Below are 19,015 nucleotides of genomic sequence, written 5' to 3' on the forward strand. Positions count from 1 at the left end.
CTCTCTATCCCCGGCTCTCTCTCTCTCTCTCTCTCTCTCTATCCCGGCTCTCTCTCACTCACTCTCTCTCTCCTCACTTTCTCTCCGCCGGTTGTCCGCCATTTTCCCGTTGTACCGGAAGTACACTGCTCTGTCCGTCCCGGGAAACGGTCCCCCGACGCGAGGTTCCGGGCCGGCCGGAAGTGACGGGGGGTGGGGTTTCCGGGTCCTCGGTGATGATCACATTGTCAGCTGCTGGCGGCAGCTTCCCAGGAACAATGTGCATTGATCGTGTGGGGTCAGTAATTCCCGGGCTTAGTCCCGGGTCACAAGGTGTCAGTGCTGCTGGGGCTGGCCAGACAGGACACTCAAGTATTCAACACTTTATTCAAGCCCGGCCAATCGGCTATTCAGCTGTGGGGGCATCACAGCACACTCCACCAGCCATCCCCACAGGCCCAGTGCTCACCTGCCCTTTCCTGCTCTGTGCTGCCAAGTTCAATCATAACACTCTGAATATCACCCACCCTGACTGGGGACTGCTGAAAGTTCATCGACCTGAATCGTTAACTCTGTTTCTCCAGATGCTGCTTGATCTGATGACTATTTGCAGCATTTTCTGCCCTCTTGAGCATCCCTGATTATAGTCGCTCAACCATTGGTAACTGTGCCTTCTGTTGCCTCGGCCTTAAGTTCTGGAACTCCCTCCCTAAACTCTTCACCTCTTTCCTCCTTTAAGATGCTCCTTAAAACCTACCTCTCACCTGCCATAATGTGGCACAGCCTCAAATTTATCTGTTTTGTCTTGTAATACTGCTGTGAAGCACCTTGGGATTTTACAACATTAAAGGCGCTATATAAATAAGTTGTTTTATATTCAAGGCTAGGTACTCTAGAGACTAGGAAGACATCAATGGACTGGCAAATGGAATTCAATCCAAAGTGTGAAATATTGCATTTGGGGAGGGCTAACAAGGCAAGGGAATACACAATAAATGGTAGGATACTGAGAAGTGTACAGGAACAGATGGACTTTGCCGTACATGTCCACAAAACTCTGAAGGTAGTAGGATAGGTGGTTAAGAAGGCATGTGGGATACTTGCCTTCATTAGCTGAGGAATCGAATATAAGCGAGGTTATGCTTGAACTGTATAAAACACTAGTTAGGCCACAGCTAGAGTACTGCGTGCAGTTTTAGTCACAACATTAAAGGAAATATGTGATTGCACTAGAGAGGGTACAGAGGAGATTTAAGAGGATGTTGCCTGGACTGGAGAATTTTAGCTATGAGGAAAGATTGGATAGGCTGGGTTTGTTTTCTTTGGAACAGAGGAGGCTAGGGGGAGACCTAATTGAGGTGTATAAAATTGAGGGGCCTAGATAAGGGAAATATGTATTTCATATCCACTCTAACAGAGGGGTCAATAACCAGGGGGCATAGATTTAAAGTAATTGGTAGAAGGTTTAGAAGGGATTTGAGAAAAATTTTCATCCGGAGGGTGATATGGGTCTGGAACTCACTACCTGGAATGATGGTAGAGGCAGAAACCCTCATTGCATTTAAAACGTACTTGGATGTGCACTTGAAGTGCTGTAACTTACAAGGCTACAGACCAAGAGCTGGAAAGTGGGATGCGGCTGGATAGCTCTTGGTTGGCCAGTGTGGACACCATGAGTCGAATGGCCTCCTTGTGCTGTAAATTTCTATGATTCTATGACTGCATGGCTCAGTAATACCTCAATGATTGAAGGCAAATCCCAGAACTATATATTAATGTAATAATAAACAGCAGTTATTATGGACATTCTGCACTCTAATTATCAGCTAGGGAACCACTATAATGTGTTCTGAAACAGATCCCGAGAAACTCAGCTGTAATACTAAAAGAAAAAGATTTGCATTCATTTCACGCTTTCGTGGCCTCTGGACCTCCTAAAGCATTTTACAATCCAAGGAAGTACTTTTGAAGTGCAGTCACTGTTGTAGAGTAGGAAACACGGCAACCAATTGGTGCACAGCAAGCTCACACAAACAGCAATGTGATAATGACCAGATCATCTGTTTTAGTGATAACACAATAACATAAGAATTAGGAGCAGGAGTAGGCCATTTGGCCCCTTGAGCTTGCCCCGCCATTTAATAAGATCATGGCTGATCTTCTACCTCATCTCCACTTTCCTGCACTATCCCCATTTCCCTTAATATCCAAAAATCTATCGATCTCTGTCTTCAATATCCTCAACAACTGAGCCTCCACAGCCCTCTGGGGTAGAGAATTCCAAAGATTCACCACCCTGAGTGAAGAAGTTTCTCCTCATCTCAGTCCTAAATGGCCAACTCCTTATTCTGAGACTGTGACCCCTGGTTCTAGACTCCCCAGCCAGGGGAAACACCCTCCCTGCTTCTACTCTGTCAAACCCTGTAAGAATTTTGGTTGGTTGGTTGAGGGATAAATATTGGCCCAGAACACAAGGGAGAACACTCCCGTTCATGGTCAAATAGTGGCAATGGGATCTTTTACACCTTCCTAAGGGGACAGGCGGTGCCTTAGTTTGACGTCTCATGCCAGTGCAGCACTCCCCTTAACACTGCACTGGGAGTGTTTAGTTTAAATTGTGTGCTCTGGAGTCGAACTTGAACCCGTGACCTTCTGACTTGGAGGAGAGTTTGCTGCCCACTGACCCACAGCAAAGACCCAAACGCTATACAAATACCATAACTAAGTACAGGAGAGATAGGCACGGATTTGAGGGAAAAGGGAAGCTGTGGAGGGGAGGGGAGGGGAAAGGGGAGGGGAGGGGAAGGGGGAGGGGAGGGGAGGAGGGGGGAGGGGGGGAGGGGAGGGGGAGGGGAGGGGAGGGGGAGGGGGAGGGGAGGGGAGGGGGAGGGGAGGGGGGGGGAGGGAGGGGGAGGGGAGGGGAGGGGGAGGGGAGGGGGGAGGGAGGGGGAGGGGGAGGGGAGGGGAGGGGGGGGGGGGGGGGAGGTGAGGTGGGTTGCCAACTCTCCAGGATTACCCTGGAATCTCCAGGAATTGTAAGATGTGAGCAAAAACCAGAGACGAAAATCATTTCTTCCCCACATCCTTTGAACACTTTTGTTATAGAAATATTGGAAATAGAAAAAAAAAAGGCTGTTTGACTGGACAAGGCTGATGGAGGTGAGAGGTCACCTCCAGGAATATGTCCAACCAGAGTTGGGGGGTCCTGGTGCTGGTTTCAGGGGCATCTTACTGACCACATAGTGGGACACAATTGCACGAGTCAAACAGTGACATTGTAACTATTAAAATCTCGTTTACTCAACACATTTATTAAGCTAAAAACCCAGTTTCGGTGTGCTAGAAAGAAAACATTTTCACAAACTATGGCATTTTATTTCAAATGGAAACCTTTGAATTTGCTTACATTTTTTTTTACAATAAATTACATAATTTCCAACCTTTTTTGGAATCTAATAAATATTATATAACTTTCAATAAGTTTTTTTTGTTAAAGTACATTGAGCTGTCAAACAAAGGTCCCACAGTCATGTACAGGGTCAAAATATTCTGAAACCATTGGCAAAAAATTCTTTTAAGAGCACAAGCTACACAGACCAAACAAATCGGCTGTTCCTACAAATATCCCGTGTTAATTCAGAGGCGAATGAAACCCAACAGCTACAAACATAAAACCACCTGGCAGCTCTTGTGAAAAGACGCTCGCCCTCTCACACTTTTTTGATACCTTTTTAAAAAAGATAAAAAGCAACATGCTAACTTTGAATCGAGGTACACCAAAGTTACCATAAAAACAGTAAAACAGTCTGTACAGACACGTGCAGTGCATCAACAGCACTGCTCTTTAAATACAACGCCGAGGAGGGGTACGGGGGGTGTTCTAAATATACAAAAGGCATTATAAAAAAAGTAAAGGGATCACGGGTAAGTACATGTGTCAGACAAAGAACAGACTCATCGTTACATACAACATAAAATCCGGGCAAAAAGGTTTTTTTTGTTTATTCCAGGGCATGGCTGTGTACTGTGTATCTCGATTTCAAATCCTCCGAAGCCACCTTAATAATGACAGCAGATCCCAAAGAGTGTAGGTGTGCAGTCGGGACACAGCCCAGACGTGTATGCAGACTGCTTCTGAACCTGCCTCACTACTGATAAAACGAGCATTAGAAACCAAGCATTTCAGGAAAAAAAAATCCCCTTTCATTTACAAGGAAAAAAAAACACAAAAATATAACTTGTCATCATTTCCCTAGAATAAATATATCTTTTAGGCTGGCAAGTACAATGTTCATATACACAGTTTGTTTTAAAGAATTCTTTACAGTTTTTGTTAGCTATTTTCTCTCATTTTTATTTTTTTTGACGAAATGTTCTGTATCAAAATTAAAGAAAAAATATCAATGACTTTATATAAAAATGACAAAATAGGTTTCCTCTCCAACTGAACAGGTTAGGGGAAACTCCGGTAACCTTTCCCCTCGATCCGAACCTGTGAACACAAGGCAGTAACCAGGAAGGAATCGCGTATGCATTTTGGTTACACGTTGAAGGCTGATGCCAGAAGCACTGTGTTCCAGTGCTCGTTGCCCGCTGTAGAATTACCCCTGTGCTTATGTCACATAAAATAATGCAAGCATCTTTCTCATTTGTTGGTTGTGGTTTTAAAAACAGTAACAGTAAAATTCATTTAAGAAACAGCAAGCTTGTGCGATAAAAAGAGACCCAACCAATAGCAGAGATCGTCAAATGGTCCGGCTTCAACGGGGGGGGGGGGAGGGGGAAAAGGCAGATCGAGCCCACGGATAGGCTGCCGGAGCTGGTTAAAATCGGCCCAGTAAAATGGCGTGCCGCGTACGGAATCTTCAGGCAAAGAACGTAAAGAGGCAGAAGTCCCTTCCTGTTACCAGCCGCCCCCCCCACCCCCCCACCCCCGCCCCCGCCCCCCCCCTCGCCAAAACAATGCCAAGGCCCTTCCATCAACAGTTACACGATTCCCAGACAGACTGCAAATGGTTATTGCTCCGACACAACACTTCATTTGTACTTCTTCATCTTCATGAAAGTGCACTTAAGTGCTCCGTTAGTTTTGCTGAGCAGTTTTTCTTGTGGAGTATAGTGCTAGCTGAATTGTTTTTTTGTTTTAAATCTCCTGTTTTGTAGTTTTCTTTGTGCCTCTATCCAGCGTCTTGTTTAAAAAAAAATAATTAAAATGATAACAATAAAATAAAAGCAGCGGCGGGAGCCGTTTTAAGTGCACTGTGCATCGAGAGGTCCCTTTCATCACCTACATTCCACCGATAGCCCATTCTGTGACGAGTTGGAGACGGAGGGGTCGGCCAGTGTGAGCATGACGGCCGCCGTGAGGGAGCTGGACGAGGGCGAGGAAGAGGAGGATGCCGTCGTCCCAGAGGCGTTCGCTGCGAATCAGAGGGAGAAAAAAATGAAACTGTTGAAAATTTTCCCCCGAGTTAAATTATGCGGACATCAGCTGGAAAGGAAAAAACATTGCATTTCTGTTGAATATTGTGTTCAGGTTTGGTCTCCTAATCTGAGAAAGGACGTTCTTGGTATTGAGGGAGTGCAGCAAAGGTTCACCAGACTGATTCCCGGGATGGCAGGACTGACATATGAGGAGAGACTGGATCGACTAGGCTTATGTTCACTGGAATTTAGAAGAATGAGAGGGGATCTCATAGAAACATATAAAATTCTGATGGGACTGGGCAGGTTAGATGAAGGAAGAATGTTCCCCATGTTGGGGAAGTCCAGAACCAGGGGACATAGTCTTAGGATAAGGGGTAGGCCATTTAGGATAGAGATGAGGAGAAACTTCTTCACTCAGAGAGTTGTTAACCTGTGGAATTCCCTGCCGTAGAGAGTTGTTGATGCCAGTTCGTTAGATATATTCAAGAGGGAGTTAGATATGGCCCTTGCGGCTAAAAGGATCAAGGGGTATGGAGAGAAAGCAGGAATGGGGTACTGAAGTTGCATGATCAGCCATGATCTTATTGAAGGGTGGTGCAGGCTCGAAGGGCCGAATGGCCTGCTCCTGCACCTATTTTCTATGTTTCTATGTAGCATCTTTAACAAACTGAGCACATCCCAAACCGCTTTACAGTCAATGATGTACTTTTTGACATGTAGTCACTGGTGTAATGTGGGAAACGCGGCAGCCAATTTGCGCACAGCAAGCTCCCACAAAAAGCAACGTGATAATGAGCAGATAATCTGTTTTAGTGTCATGGGATCTTTTACATCCACCTGAGGGGGCAGGTGGCTGCTGGCTGACATTCCAGCGCAGTGCTGAGGGAGTGCTGCACTGTCGGAGGTGCCGTCTTTCGGATGATATATTTAGCCGAGACCCCACCCGCTCTTTTAGGTGGATGTGAACGATCCCACAGCACTATTCTGAAGACGACCAGGAGTTCTCCCTGGTGTCCTGGCCAATATTTATCCCTCAATCATCATCATTTAAAAAAAAAGGTTATTTGGTCATTATCACATTGCTGTGTGTGGGAGCTTGCTGTGCGCAAATTGGCTGCCGCCTTTCCCACATTGCAACAGTGACTTCATAAAATATCTAATTGTCTGTAAAGCGCTTTGGGACATCCTGAGGTTGAGAAAGGCGCTATATAAATTTCTCCCCCCACCCCTTTAACAGTCAGATGCCTATTGCGTGGGTCCCACAGTGGATCAGAGAGCCAGTTCCTTCTCGGTGGGAACCCAGGGGGCCAACTCCCAGATGTTCACATTCCCAGCTTCCTTACCATGGAGTCCGCGGCAACAATGGGATCACGCAGCTCTGAATGAAGGTCTAGCTCCAGCACAGGTAAGGTGGGCCAAACAGCCTCCCTCTGTGCTGTCATATATCTGATTCTATTAGCACCAACAATCACGTGCATTTATATAACGTCCCAAGGCACATCACAGGAGCGTTTGGACAAAATCTGACACCATAAGGAGATATTAGGGCAGGTGACCAAAAGTTTGGTCAAAAAGCGAGATTTTTAAGGGAGAAGAGAGGGGCAGAGGGAGCAAGTGGGTTTTCAGATCAGAGACATTAAAACCAGTTGAGTACAAAATTCTTACAATGGGAATGTGAAAATGTGGCTATCTAGGGAAATCAGGGATAGTATTAAAGCCAAGGAAGTGGCATACAAATTGGCCAGAAATAGCAGCGAACCCGGGGACTGGGAGAAATTTAGAACTCAGCAGAGGAGGACAAAGGGTTTGATTAGGGCAGGGAAAATGGAGTACGAGAAGAAGCTTGCAGGGAACATTAAGGCGGATTGCAAAAGTTTCTATAGGTATGTAAAGAGAAAAAGGTTAGTAAAGACAAACGTAGGTCCCCTGCAATCAGAATCAGGGGAAGTCATAACGGGGAACAAAGAAATGGCGGACCAATTGAACAAGTACTTTGGTTCAGTATTCACTAAGGAGGACATAAACAACCTTCCGGATATAAAAGGGGTCAGAGGGTCTAGTAAGGAGGAGGAACTGAGGGAAATCTTTATTAGTCGGGAAATTGTGTTGGGGAAATTGATGGGATTGAAGGCCGATAAATCCCCAGGGCCTGATGGACTGCATCCCAGAGTACTTAAGGAGGTGGCCTTGGAAATAGCGGATGCATTGACAGTCATTTTCCAACATTCCATTGACTCTGGATCAGTTCCTATCGAGTGGAGGGTAGCCAATGTAACCCCACTTTTTAAAAAAGGAGGGAGAGAGAAAACAGGGAATTATAGACCGGTCAGCCTGACCTCAGTAGTGGGTAAAATGATGGAATCAATTATTAAGGATGTCATAGCAGCGCATTTGGAAAATGGTGACATGATAGGTCCAAGTCAGCATGGATTTGTGAAGGGAAAATCATGCTTGACAAATCTTCTGGAATTTTTTGAGGATGTTTCCAGTAAAGTGGACAAGGGAGAACCAGTTGATGTGGTATATTTGGACTTTCAGAAGGCTTTCGACAAGGTCCCACACAAGAGATTAATGTGCAAAGTTAAAGCACATGGGATTGGGGGTAGTGTGCTGACGTGGATTGAGAACTGGTTGTCAGTAGGAATAAATGGGTACTTTTCAGAATGGCAGGCAGTGACTAGTGGGGTACCGCAAGGTTCTGTGCTGGGGCCCCAGCTGTTTACATTGTACATTAATGATTTAGACGAGGGGATTAAATGTAGTATCTCCAAATTTGCGGATGACACTAAGTTGGGTGGCAGTGTGAGCTGCGAGGAGGATGCTATGAGGCTGCAGAGTGACTTGGATAGGTTAGGTGAGTGGGCAAATGCATGGCAGATGAAGTATAATGTGGATAAATGTGAGGTTATCCACTTTGGTGGTAAAAACAGAGAGACAGACTATTATCTGAATGGTGACAGATTAGGAAAAGGGGAGGTGCAACGAGACCTGGGTGTCATGGTACATCAGTCATTGAAGGTTGGCATGCAGGTACAGCAGGCGGTTAAGAAAGCAAATGGCATGTTGGCCTTCATAGCGAGGGGATTTGAGTACAGGGGCAGGGAGGTGTTGCTACAGTTGTACAGGGCCTTGGTGAGGCCACACCTGGAGTATTATGTACAATTTTGGTCTCCTAACTTGAGGAAGGACATTGTTGCTATTGAGGGAGTGCAGCGAAGATTCACCAGACTGATTCCCGGGATGGCGGGACTGACCAATCAAGAAAGACTGGATCAACTGTGCTTGTATTCACTGGAGTTCAGAAGAATGAGAGGGGACCTCATAGAAACGTTTAAAATCCTGATGGGTTTAGACAGGTTAGATGCAGGAAGAATGTTCCCAATGTTGGGGAAGTCCAGAACCAGGGGTCACAGTCTAAGGATAAGGGGTAAGCCATTTAGGACCGAGATGCGGAGGAACTTCTTCACCCAGAGAGTGGTGAACCTGTGGAATTCTCTACCACAGAAAGTTGTTGAGGCCAATTCACTAAATATATTCAAAAGGGAGTTAGATGAAGTCCTTACTACTAGGGGGATCAAGGGGTATGGCGAGAAAGCAGGAAGGGGGTACTGAAGTTTCATGTTCAGCCATGAACTCGTTGAATGGCGGTGCAGGCTAGAAGGGCCGAATGGCCTACTCCTGCACCTATTTTCTATGTTTCTATGCCCAAAGTGCTGGCAGACTTACTGTCGCGGTCTTTCTTTTTCATGCGTTTTCTTCTTCTGTCGATGGAGGCCACCTCTGATTTTAGGGAGAGGTAATGTCGCCTGATTTCCTGCAGCTTCTCTTGAAGGAATGTGATGCGATCCACACCGCTCATGTTTTCAACATCAGCTGTAAGCAGAGTTTTTAAAAACAAAATGACGGACAGTCAGAGCAGAGGGTCTCATTTACACGCCCCACGCCTGCAGCAAGCGTCTGGTTGAAGTCTTACCGTGCTTCACCCTCTCAACCACACCTTTAACCTAGTAAAAAGCTGCTGTACAGCAGCGTTATCAAACAAAACACCACATCAGGAGCTTAAAGGCAGAGAAAGAAGCGGAGAGGTTTAGGGAGGGAGTTCCAGAGTTTGGGGCCTCGACAGCTGAAGGCACGGCCGCCAATAAAATCGGGGATGCACAAGAGATCCCAGAGGGTTTTAGGGCTAGAGGAGGTTACTGAAATGGGGAGGGACAAGGCCATGGAGGGATTTGAAAACAAGGATGAGAATTTTGAAATCTTAACCGGGAGCCAATGTAGGGCAGCGAGCACAGGGGTGATAGGTGAGCGGGACTTGGTGCGAGTTAGGACATGGGCAGCCGAGTTTTGGATCACCTCTAGTTTACACAGGGTAGAAGGTGAGAGGCCAGCCATGAGTGTGTTGGAATAGTCAGGTCTAGAGATAACAAAGGCATGGATGAGGGTTTCAGCAGCGGATGAGCTGAGGCAGGGGTGGAGACGGGCGATGTTACGGAGGTGGCAATAGGTGGTCTTAGTGATGCTGCAGATATGTGGTCGGAAGCTCATCTCAGGGTCAAATATGACACCAAGGTTGCAAACAGTCTGGTTCAGCCTCAGACAGATGCTAGGGAGAAGGATGGAGTCAGTAGCTTTAGAAATAAATTCAACGTAATTCATACTGGGGACTGTTGATGTACACAGATAAAACTACCAAGCCGTACAATGCATACAAGTCAGCACCACAGGGGGGAGTCAGCTGTCAGATGGTTTATGGAAAATAACCTATCATTGCTGATGTATAGTCTATACAAGAGGCAGAAATCACCTGGGGTGTTGCTCACCAGTTGTCTCTTATTAAAACCTTGCATCCTGCAACGGACAATGTACAATATAATCTGGCCTTTATCCTTTGGGAGTCTGCACTGAAATTAATAATTGTGTTAATTTTACTTTAACTATCTCGGATTTCTCTCTGTGTTCCCTTTGTTTGTCTTCTACTTTCTGTATTTCTCTCAGTTGCATGCTTTGCTCACTGCACGAGGCCAATCCTTAGCTTAAGGTACTGTGTGAGACGAACACACAAGATCAGTTACTGTACGTGGACAATATGTGATGCGCAGGACTGCAGGCGGCTAACACCTGATTTGCGATTCTACACATGGGTAATATGCTCTCAACATAACTACTGCTGCTAAATTCCTGTCAGGCAGCTCAGTGACGATGGGCCGAATTAATTCACTCCGTTGCGCTTGGCTCTGAACTAGCCTGGCCGTTGTAGTCATCTGTATATTTTTCAGTCACAAGTCACTGTTGACATTGACTGTCCACTTCGTCTCCTGCAGCCTCTTGTTCCATGTACCTATGTGTGCAGGGCCAGGAAAGGGGTTCCAGCTGTTTCTATTCTTGAAACAGTCAGTTTCAACCATCAAATCTTCTTTTTTCCCCCCCGAGCCAGACAGTACATGTAGTGGGCCGTCACTTCCACTGCTTCACACGTGGAAGGTGAGTTGTTTTCACAATGAAGACCCCTTTGTATGTGGACAGGTCGTTAGCCTGACTCACAACCCCATCACCAGGAGGACCAGCTCGATACGAGGGGTCTGGTGGGGGAGGGGTGAGGGGGTGGTGGACCCAAACACCCTGCTGGATGTCACAGGCCAAAGCTCCCGTCTTTGCTTGCTGTCCAGAATGGGGCTCAAATCAACCATAACCAATACAGCCTACCTTCCATCATCATCATAGGCAGTCCCTCGGGATCGAGGAAGACTTGCTTCCACTCTTAACAGGAGTCTTTAGGTGGCTGAACAGTCCAATAGGAGAACCACAGTCTCTCTCACAGGTGGGACAGATAGTCATTGAGGGAAGGGGAGGGTGGGACTGGTTTGCCGCACGCTCCTTCCGCTGCCTGCACTTGGTTTCTGCACGCTCTCGGCGACGAGACTCGAGGTGCTCAGCGCCCTCCTGGATACACTTCCTCCACTTAGGGCGGTTTTTGGCCAGGGACTTCGAGGTGTGGCTCGCATACGCGAATAGCAGCCCGGGCATGGGGCCCGCGAGTGCCTGCAATAGCAGAGCTGGCCAGAGTCACTGTTTTCAGGAGGGAAGGGAGAAAGTTCTGCTGGGTTCCCTTGGGCAGTATGAACCATCACCCTGCACGTCCCACCTTACTGTTCAACAGAAAACATTTCCAGTTACTTTATTGCCAAACAGAGACAAACTCACCCATCTGAATACTCCATTTGTGGGCTCTGGACGACCTGCTGCTCTGCTCCTGTGTAGCATCCTTCTCCCCATTCCTCGGAGACTTTCCAGGGACCAGCACTTTGGCGGGAGACGTGCTCCCTGGCAGGGAGTTGATGCCGGATGGTACCACGGAGGAATTCTTCTTCACTTGTACTGATTTGGCAGTATTTTCACCCGCAGACATCTCCTCGCTATCGCTGCTGTTTGCTGCACAGGTAGAAAAGAAAGACTTGCATTTATACAGCACCTTTCACAACCTCAGGATGTCTCAAAGCGTTTTACAGCCAATTGGAATATGAAGTGTAGTCACTGTTACAGTGTAGGAAACACGGCAGACAATCTGTGCACAGCAAGCTCCCACAAACAGCAAGGAGATAACGACCGGATAATCTGTTTTTTAAAAAAATGTTTGTCGACTGAGGGATACATACTGGCCAAGACACCGGGGAGAACTCTTCTGCTCTTCCTCAAAATAGCGCCATAGGATCTTTCACACCCACCTGAGAGGGGCAGGTGGGGCCTCAGTTAAACATATCATCCGAAAGACAGCACCTCCGACAGTGCAGCACTCCCTCAGCACTGCACCAGGAGTGTCGGCCTAGATTAAGTATTCAAGTCCATGGAGTGGGGCTTGAAACCATGACCCCGGTAGAGAGTCAGACACGACAGGCGAGCGCCAGCTGAATCAGGGCGCAAAGTCAAAACGCAGCAACCGATTCCACGAATGGCCCCCTCCCCTTCTCCCCCAGGTTTGCCCAGTGATGGCTGTGCCATACAGCTTAGGATGGCATCTTGTTTGATCTCCTATCCACGTTGAGTTAGTGGGGCAGTGGTAGGGGAATGCCATTGGTGTCAACGCCCCTGAGTTGGGGTGAAAAAAAAGAATTAATATTAGACAGGAGTTACCCCTCCTGCTCACGAGACCATCCCCCCCCCCCCCCCATGGAAAGTGCCCGGGGCAGCAATAGTGCATGGCTGTGACAATCAAACAAATGGCAGCTCTGTATTAAAACTGACTCACACAATGGCCACTGGCACATGGCACTGGGCAACTGACAGCGTGCAATTGTACCCCAACACCATTTAGACACGTCCAGGAGGGGAATGAAGAACATTTGCTAAAAGTCAGAGAATATAAGGAAGGAGGGCAATTATAAATCAGCTGGAGAGTTTAACCAGAGTAGGAGGGAGACCGATTTGCTCTTGCAACATGACTGTGTAGCAGCTATTTCCATATCCATTCATGTGCAACATTTCATAGAATCTTACAGCTGGCGGAGGCCATTCGGCCCATCCTGCTGTGCTGGCTCTTTCCCCAGAGCCCTGTCATTTCCCTTCATTTTCTTCCGGTCTCCTCCCTCCCTGCCGCGGGATGTTTTGGGAAATGCATGTTGAATTTTCAACGCTGGCACAGAATCTTTTTTTAAAATGCCCCAATTAAATTTGATCGAAGTCAGAGTTGCAATTGTCTGTATTTGTGCCCCCAATGTACCGCATCAGAGGCACAGCACCTTCCTGAGACTGGATGTCCCATCGGGGATACACCGCCTAGAGCCCGGACCCAGAGGAGGGGAAAAACAACGCAAGACGGGCAACTTACCTTGGACTCCCCAGCATCCAAGGCAGGGAGAGAGGAGGCCGGATATGGAAATAGCCGTTTCACAGTCATGTTGCAAGGGCTACTCTGGTTAAACTCTCCAGCTGACACACACAGAAAGCACTAGCAGCAATAAGCCGGCTTGCTCTGGAGGGAGGCAGTCCAGAGAAGGTTCACTCGGTTGATTCCGGGGATGAGGGGGTTGATTTATGAGGGAAGGTTGAGTAGGTTGGGCCTCTACTCATTGGAATTCAGAAGAATGAGAGGTGATCTTATTGAAACATATAAGATTATGAGGGGGCTTGATAAGGTGGATGCAGAGAGGATGTTTCCACTGATGGGGGAGACTAGAACTAGGGGGGCATGATCTTAGAATAAGGGGCCGCCCATTTAAAACCGAGATGAGGAGAAATTTCTTCTCTCGGGGTTGTAAATCTGTGGAATTTTCTGCCCCAGAGAGCTGTGGGGGCTGGGTCATTGAATATATTTATGGCAGAGATGGATATATTTTTGAGCGGTAAGGGAATAAGGGGTAATGGGGAGCAGGCGGGGAAGTGGAGCTAAGTCCATGATCAGATCAGCCATGATCATATTGAATGGCGGGGCAGGCTCGAGGGGCCGTATTGCCTACTCCTGTTCCTATTTCTTATGTTCTTAGACTCTCTCTGAGCAATATCTTCACTGAAGGAAGTTAAGGAAGAGGACATTATCCCAGCTGGTGTGTTTTGTAATCCTCTTTACAATCTAGAATGTGAATGAAGTATTCAAGACATAGATACAACAACAACTTGTATTTATACAGCATCTTTAACATCCCAAGGCTCTTCCCAGGAACGTAATCAGACAAAAACCGACACACAAGGAGATATTAGGATAGGTCCTTGTCAAAGAGGTAGGTTTTAAAGAGCATCTTAAAGAAGAGGAGAGAGGCGGCGAGCTTTAGGGAGGGAGTTCCAGAGACTGGTCTGTTGAACAACTGCTCGTGTCAATCGTTACGTCGCTGGGAGCCACAAAGCAGAGTCTATAGCCTTGGGAGGAGGACGGAGGGTGGGGAAAGTGGAGAAGGAAATCAGGAGGCAGAATGATGCGAGCTGCTCAAATACGAGTTGCAGATGGGGGAGAGCTGAGGTCATAGCCAGGGGAAAAGGAAACACACACAATCGGCCACAGAGGGAGCATGGCCACTTATACCGCTCAACACAAGTGTCCTCACCAGTCTGGCTTTTCTTTTTATTGTTAATCCCTGAACGTTTGTGACTGCGTTTTTGCTTCTTGGTTGAGCTTCCTCCCTGAGTGTCTTTTGGCCTTTTGTGACCAGTAGCAACTGGAAAGAAACAAAAGAAAAATGGAATCATACTTCAGATCAAAAGAACTCAAAGTAAAACCGACGTTAACAGCATTATCCCGAATGCCGAATGCCTCGAATAAGTAGCGACCTTGTTTAATCGTTTCTACCTGGAATTACAACATGGTCAAAAATGGTTGGCAAGTACAATAGTTTACTGTGAAAGTACAGCCTGCAGCACTCTAATCTAATCACATTACACTAATGGGCCATCTGTTTCCAATGTCTAACACTCGCATTTTACATTCAAACATGATAAAGCCTGACATTTCACAGGAGTACAGTGTTGACAGATTGGATCAGAGTCGGACTAGTTGCTCCACACAAGAGGGCGCCCTTGTCAACGACAGAGAATGTTCAGCCCAACTGGTCTGTGCCGGTGTTACTACACCCATACCCGCCTCCTCCCACCCCTACTTCGACTGAGCACCAAGTCTCCATTTCTTCGCTGCAGCCTTTGCGAGGTTACCTTCTGCAGGAGACATGCATTCGGTGAAACCCCTGCATCCTCTCCGCACAGCAAGTGACAACCAAAAGCTTTGGGATTGTACAAATAAAGCTCACAAAAGCAAAAAATACTGCGGATGCTGGAAATCCGAAATGAAGAGAGAAAATGCTGGAGACACTCAGCAGGTCTGTGTGTGTGCGCAGAGAGAAACTGTTCACCTTGCAGTTCGATGGCCTCTCATCAGAACTGGAAGATGTGAAGAGATTGAAGAGTTTTTAAAGCAGTTGTGGGGTCAGAGGGCGGGGAAAGAACAAAAGGGAAGGACTGTGATAGGGTGGAGGGCAGGAGTGATTAAATGACAAAAGGGATGATGGTGCAAGGCAAAAGGAGGTGGAAATGGGACAAGTGTAGAAACAAAAGATGGGTGTAAAGGAGGTGTAAATGATTACAGCAGCTAGCAGAGGGAGAGGGATACATGGAAAATCTGGCATGGAGGATAAGGTTCCTGTGGCCCGGGAATGTGGAGGAGAAAGCTGAATAGACCAACCTACTACCTGCCTGAGTTCACAAGACTGCTCTCCATTCCCGGTTAGCTCACCCATCCACATTATGGCCAAGGCAGGTACATTCACTGCATTTAAGTTTTCAAATCTCAAATCTTCAGTTCTGTCCGCTCCCGAACCCAGGCAATCTTTTCAAAGGCTTGTTTTGATCCATAGCTCAGCAGTGAGAAAGAACTTGCATTTATACACGTCCTCAGGATATCCCAAAGTGCCTCACAAACGAGGCACTTTTGAAGTGCAGTCACTGTTGTAACGTCGGGAACACTGCAGTCAATTTGCGCACAGCAAGCTCCCACACACCACAAACAAGATGAATGACCTGATGGTCTGTTTTTAGTAACGTTGATTGAGGCACAACGGGGAAAGCCCCTCCCCCCCCCGCCCGCTCCCCTGCTTTTCATCGAAGAGTGTCGTGGGATCTTTTACGTCCACCTTAGGGCAGACAGGGCTTCTGTTTAACATCTCAGGAAGGCACCGCTGACAGTGCAGCACTCCCTCAGGTTGAACCTCCCTGAACCAGCACCCTCAGGACCTGGCCTGTCCCAAATGAAGGATATTTGCCGAATGTGGGGAGGTCACGTGTTTGGGTGGACTGTGCCTTTAAGCGCTGTTGCTGGGGTAAGTATGTGTGCGCGCTGATTGGCTGGACTGACTGTCAGTCAGTCAGTCAGCCAATCAGTGTACAGGGGGCCCCCGAAGAGCCGGCCCGACCCCCCAGGAGGGGGCGATGTGGGGAGGAGCGAGAGGCCCAAGGACTGTGGCTGCAGGAGTTCCAGCAGGGCGACGAGGAGGAGGCAACCGATCGAGGAGAAAGATTATATTGGGGAGTAGGATTTTGCCAGTCGCGTTCTGCGCATGCGCCACCCGGGAATGGCTCCAGACGAGGGCTGGTGCCGGATAAGGGAGTCCCGGATAAGAGAGGTTCAACCTGTACCTAGTCGGCTGGGAAGTGTTTTGGGACACCCTAAGGCTGTGAAAGGCGCTGTAGAAATGACAGTCTCACATGTTTTTCATCTTCACTCACGGTGAAAAGAGTTTCGGAGGTTGAGATTCCACATTTAATCAGAATGAAACCACAGTGCTAGTTGCAATGGGACCCACAACAGTAACAGCTGCTTACAGGTCTTGGGGGCGGTCTGGATTTAGTTTTGGGGAATGAAGCCGGGCAGGTTGAAGGGGTATTAGCGGGACAGCACTTGGGTGCCAGTGACCATAATTCAGTCAGATTTAAGTTGGTTATGGATAAGGACAAGAATAAGCCTGGAATAACTGGGGAAAAGCTAATTTTGCTAAGTTCAGGAGTGATTTGGCCATAGTGCATCTGAAACAGCTACTTGTGGATAAATCAGTGTCGGAACAGTGGGAGGCATTCAAGGAGGAGATCCGGAAGGCTCAGGCCAAACATGTGCCCTTAAAGAAAAAGGCTGGAAAAAATAACTCTAGAGCCCCCTGGGTGTCGAGGGACTTACAGCGGAAGATTAAGAAAAAAAGGGACGCTTATGTCATATACCAATGGCTAAATACTTTAGAATCTTTAGAGGAATATAGAAAGTTAAGAGGCAAAATTAAAAAGGATATTAGGAATGCTAAGAGAGAGCAGGAGAAATTCTTGGCCAGTAAAATTAAGGAAAACACTAAGATGTTCCATAAATATATTAAGAGTAAGAGGGTAACTAAGGAAAGGGTCGGGCCTTTTAGAGACCATGAGGGTAATCTTTGTGTGGAGGCAGAAGATGTTGGTAGGGTTCTTAACAAATACTTTGCATCTGTTTTCACAAAGAAAAAGGGTAATGCAGATACTGCTATCGAGGAGGAGTGTGATATTCTGGATGAAATAATTATAGTTGAAGAGGAAGTATTAAAGGGTTTAGCAGCTTTGAAAGTAGATAAGTTCCCAGGCCCGGATTAAATGCATCCCAGGCTGTTAAGCGAAGTAAAGGAGGAAATAGCAGAGGCCTTGACCATCATTTTCCATTCCTCTTTGGATCTGGGCATGGTCCCAGAGGATTGGAGGACTGCTAATATAGTACCCTTGTTTAAGAAGGGGGAAAGGGATAGGCTGAGTAATTACAGGCCAGTCAGCTTAACCTCTCAGTGGTGGGAAAATTATTGGAAAAATTCCTGAAAGACAAGATAAATCTGCACTTGGAAAGGCAAGTATTAATTAGGGACAGTCAGCACGGATTTGTTATGAGAAGATCGTGCTTGACTAACATGTTTGAATTTTTTGAGGAGGTAACCAGGAGGGTCGATGAGGGTAGTGCACACGATGTAGTATATATGGACTTTAGCAAGCTTTTGATAAGGTCCCACATGGTAGACTGGTCATGAAGGTTAAAGCCCATGGGATCCAGGGCAAAGTGTCAATTTGGATCCAAAGTTGGCTTGGAGGTAGGAAGCAAAGGGTAATGATTGATGGATGTTTTTGTGACTGGAAGGATGTTTCCAGTGGGGTTCCGCAGGGCTCAGTACTGGGTCCCTTGCTTTTTGTGGTGTATATCAACGATTTAGATTTGAATATAGGGAGTATGATTAAGAAGTTTGCAGACAACACTAAAATTGACTGTGTGGTTGATAATGAAGAGGAAAGTCATGGGCTGCAGGAGGATATCAATCTACTGATCAGGTGGGCAGAGCAGTGGCAAATGGAATTTAATTCAGAGAAGTGTGAGGTGATGCATTTTGGGAGGGCTAATACACATTAAACAGTAGGCCATTTAATAGTGTAGATGAACAAAGGGACCTTGGAGAGCTTGTCCACAGATCCCTGAAAGTAGCAGGCCAGGTGGATAAGGTGGTTAAGAAGGCATACGGAATGCTTGCCTTTATTTGGCCGAGGCATGGAATATGAGAGGAGGGAGGTTATGCTTAAATTGTATAATATGTTGGTTAGGCGACAGCTGGAGTACTGCGTGCAGTTCTGGTCGCCGTGTAATAGGAAGGACACGATTGCACTGGAGAGGGTGCAGAGGAGATTTACTAGGATGCTGCCTGGAATGAAGAATCTTAGTTATGAGGACAGATTGGATAGGCTGGGTTTGTTCTCATTGGAACAGAGGAGGTTGAGAGGAGACCTCATTGAGGTGTACAAAATATTGAGGGGCCTGGACATAGTGGATAGTAAGGGTCTATTTCCATTGGTGGAGGGGTCTATTATGAGGGGGCATAGTTTTAAGGTGGTTGATGGAAGGTTTAGAGGGGATTTGAGGGGGGGCTTCTTTATGCAGAGGGCTATGGGGATCTGGAACTCGCTGCCTGGAAGAGTGGTGGATGCAGAAACCCTCACCACTTTTAAGAGATGGTTGGATGGGCACTTAAAGTGCAGTAACCTGCAGGGTTACAGACCTAGAGCTGGTAATTTGGATTAGACTGGATGACCTGTTGTTAGGCGGTGCTGCAGGTAAGTACTGCAGGGAATAGAATATGGCCAGGGT

At 47.0% G+C, this 19,015-nt stretch overlaps 2 protein-coding genes across 3 annotated transcripts in view; both read right to left on the reverse strand.

Moving 5' to 3' along the window:
- The window catches only part of rbm34 (RNA binding motif protein 34), a 20,766-nt gene extending 20,660 nt beyond the window's left edge, over positions 1-106 (reverse strand). Inside the window, exon 1 of the mRNA XM_070884308.1 lies at positions 76-106. Coding sequence (XP_070740409.1) covers positions 76-102 — 27 coding nt within the window. The 5' untranslated portion in view covers positions 103-106. The remainder of the gene's footprint in view (positions 1-75) is intronic.
- Positions 107-4,936: 4,830 nt separating this feature from the next.
- arid4b (AT-rich interaction domain 4B) overlaps positions 4,937-19,015 on the reverse strand; it is a 212,052-nt gene continuing 197,973 nt past the window's right edge. For both annotated transcript variants that reach the window (XM_070884649.1, XM_070884648.1), the window contains 4 exons: positions 14,439-14,549; positions 11,608-11,835; positions 9,133-9,279; positions 4,937-5,399 (listed from right to left, as the gene is read on the reverse strand). In XM_070884649.1, coding sequence (XP_070740750.1) covers positions 5,263-5,399; positions 9,133-9,279; positions 11,608-11,835; positions 14,439-14,549 — 623 coding nt within the window. In that variant the 3' untranslated portion in view covers positions 4,937-5,262. The remainder of the gene's footprint in view (positions 5,400-9,132; positions 9,280-11,607; positions 11,836-14,438; positions 14,550-19,015) is intronic.

The sequence above is a fragment of the Pristiophorus japonicus genome, chromosome 7 (genome assembly GCF_044704955.1).
Source record: "Pristiophorus japonicus isolate sPriJap1 chromosome 7, sPriJap1.hap1, whole genome shotgun sequence".
Lineage (NCBI taxonomy): Eukaryota > Metazoa > Chordata > Chondrichthyes > Pristiophoridae > Pristiophorus > Pristiophorus japonicus.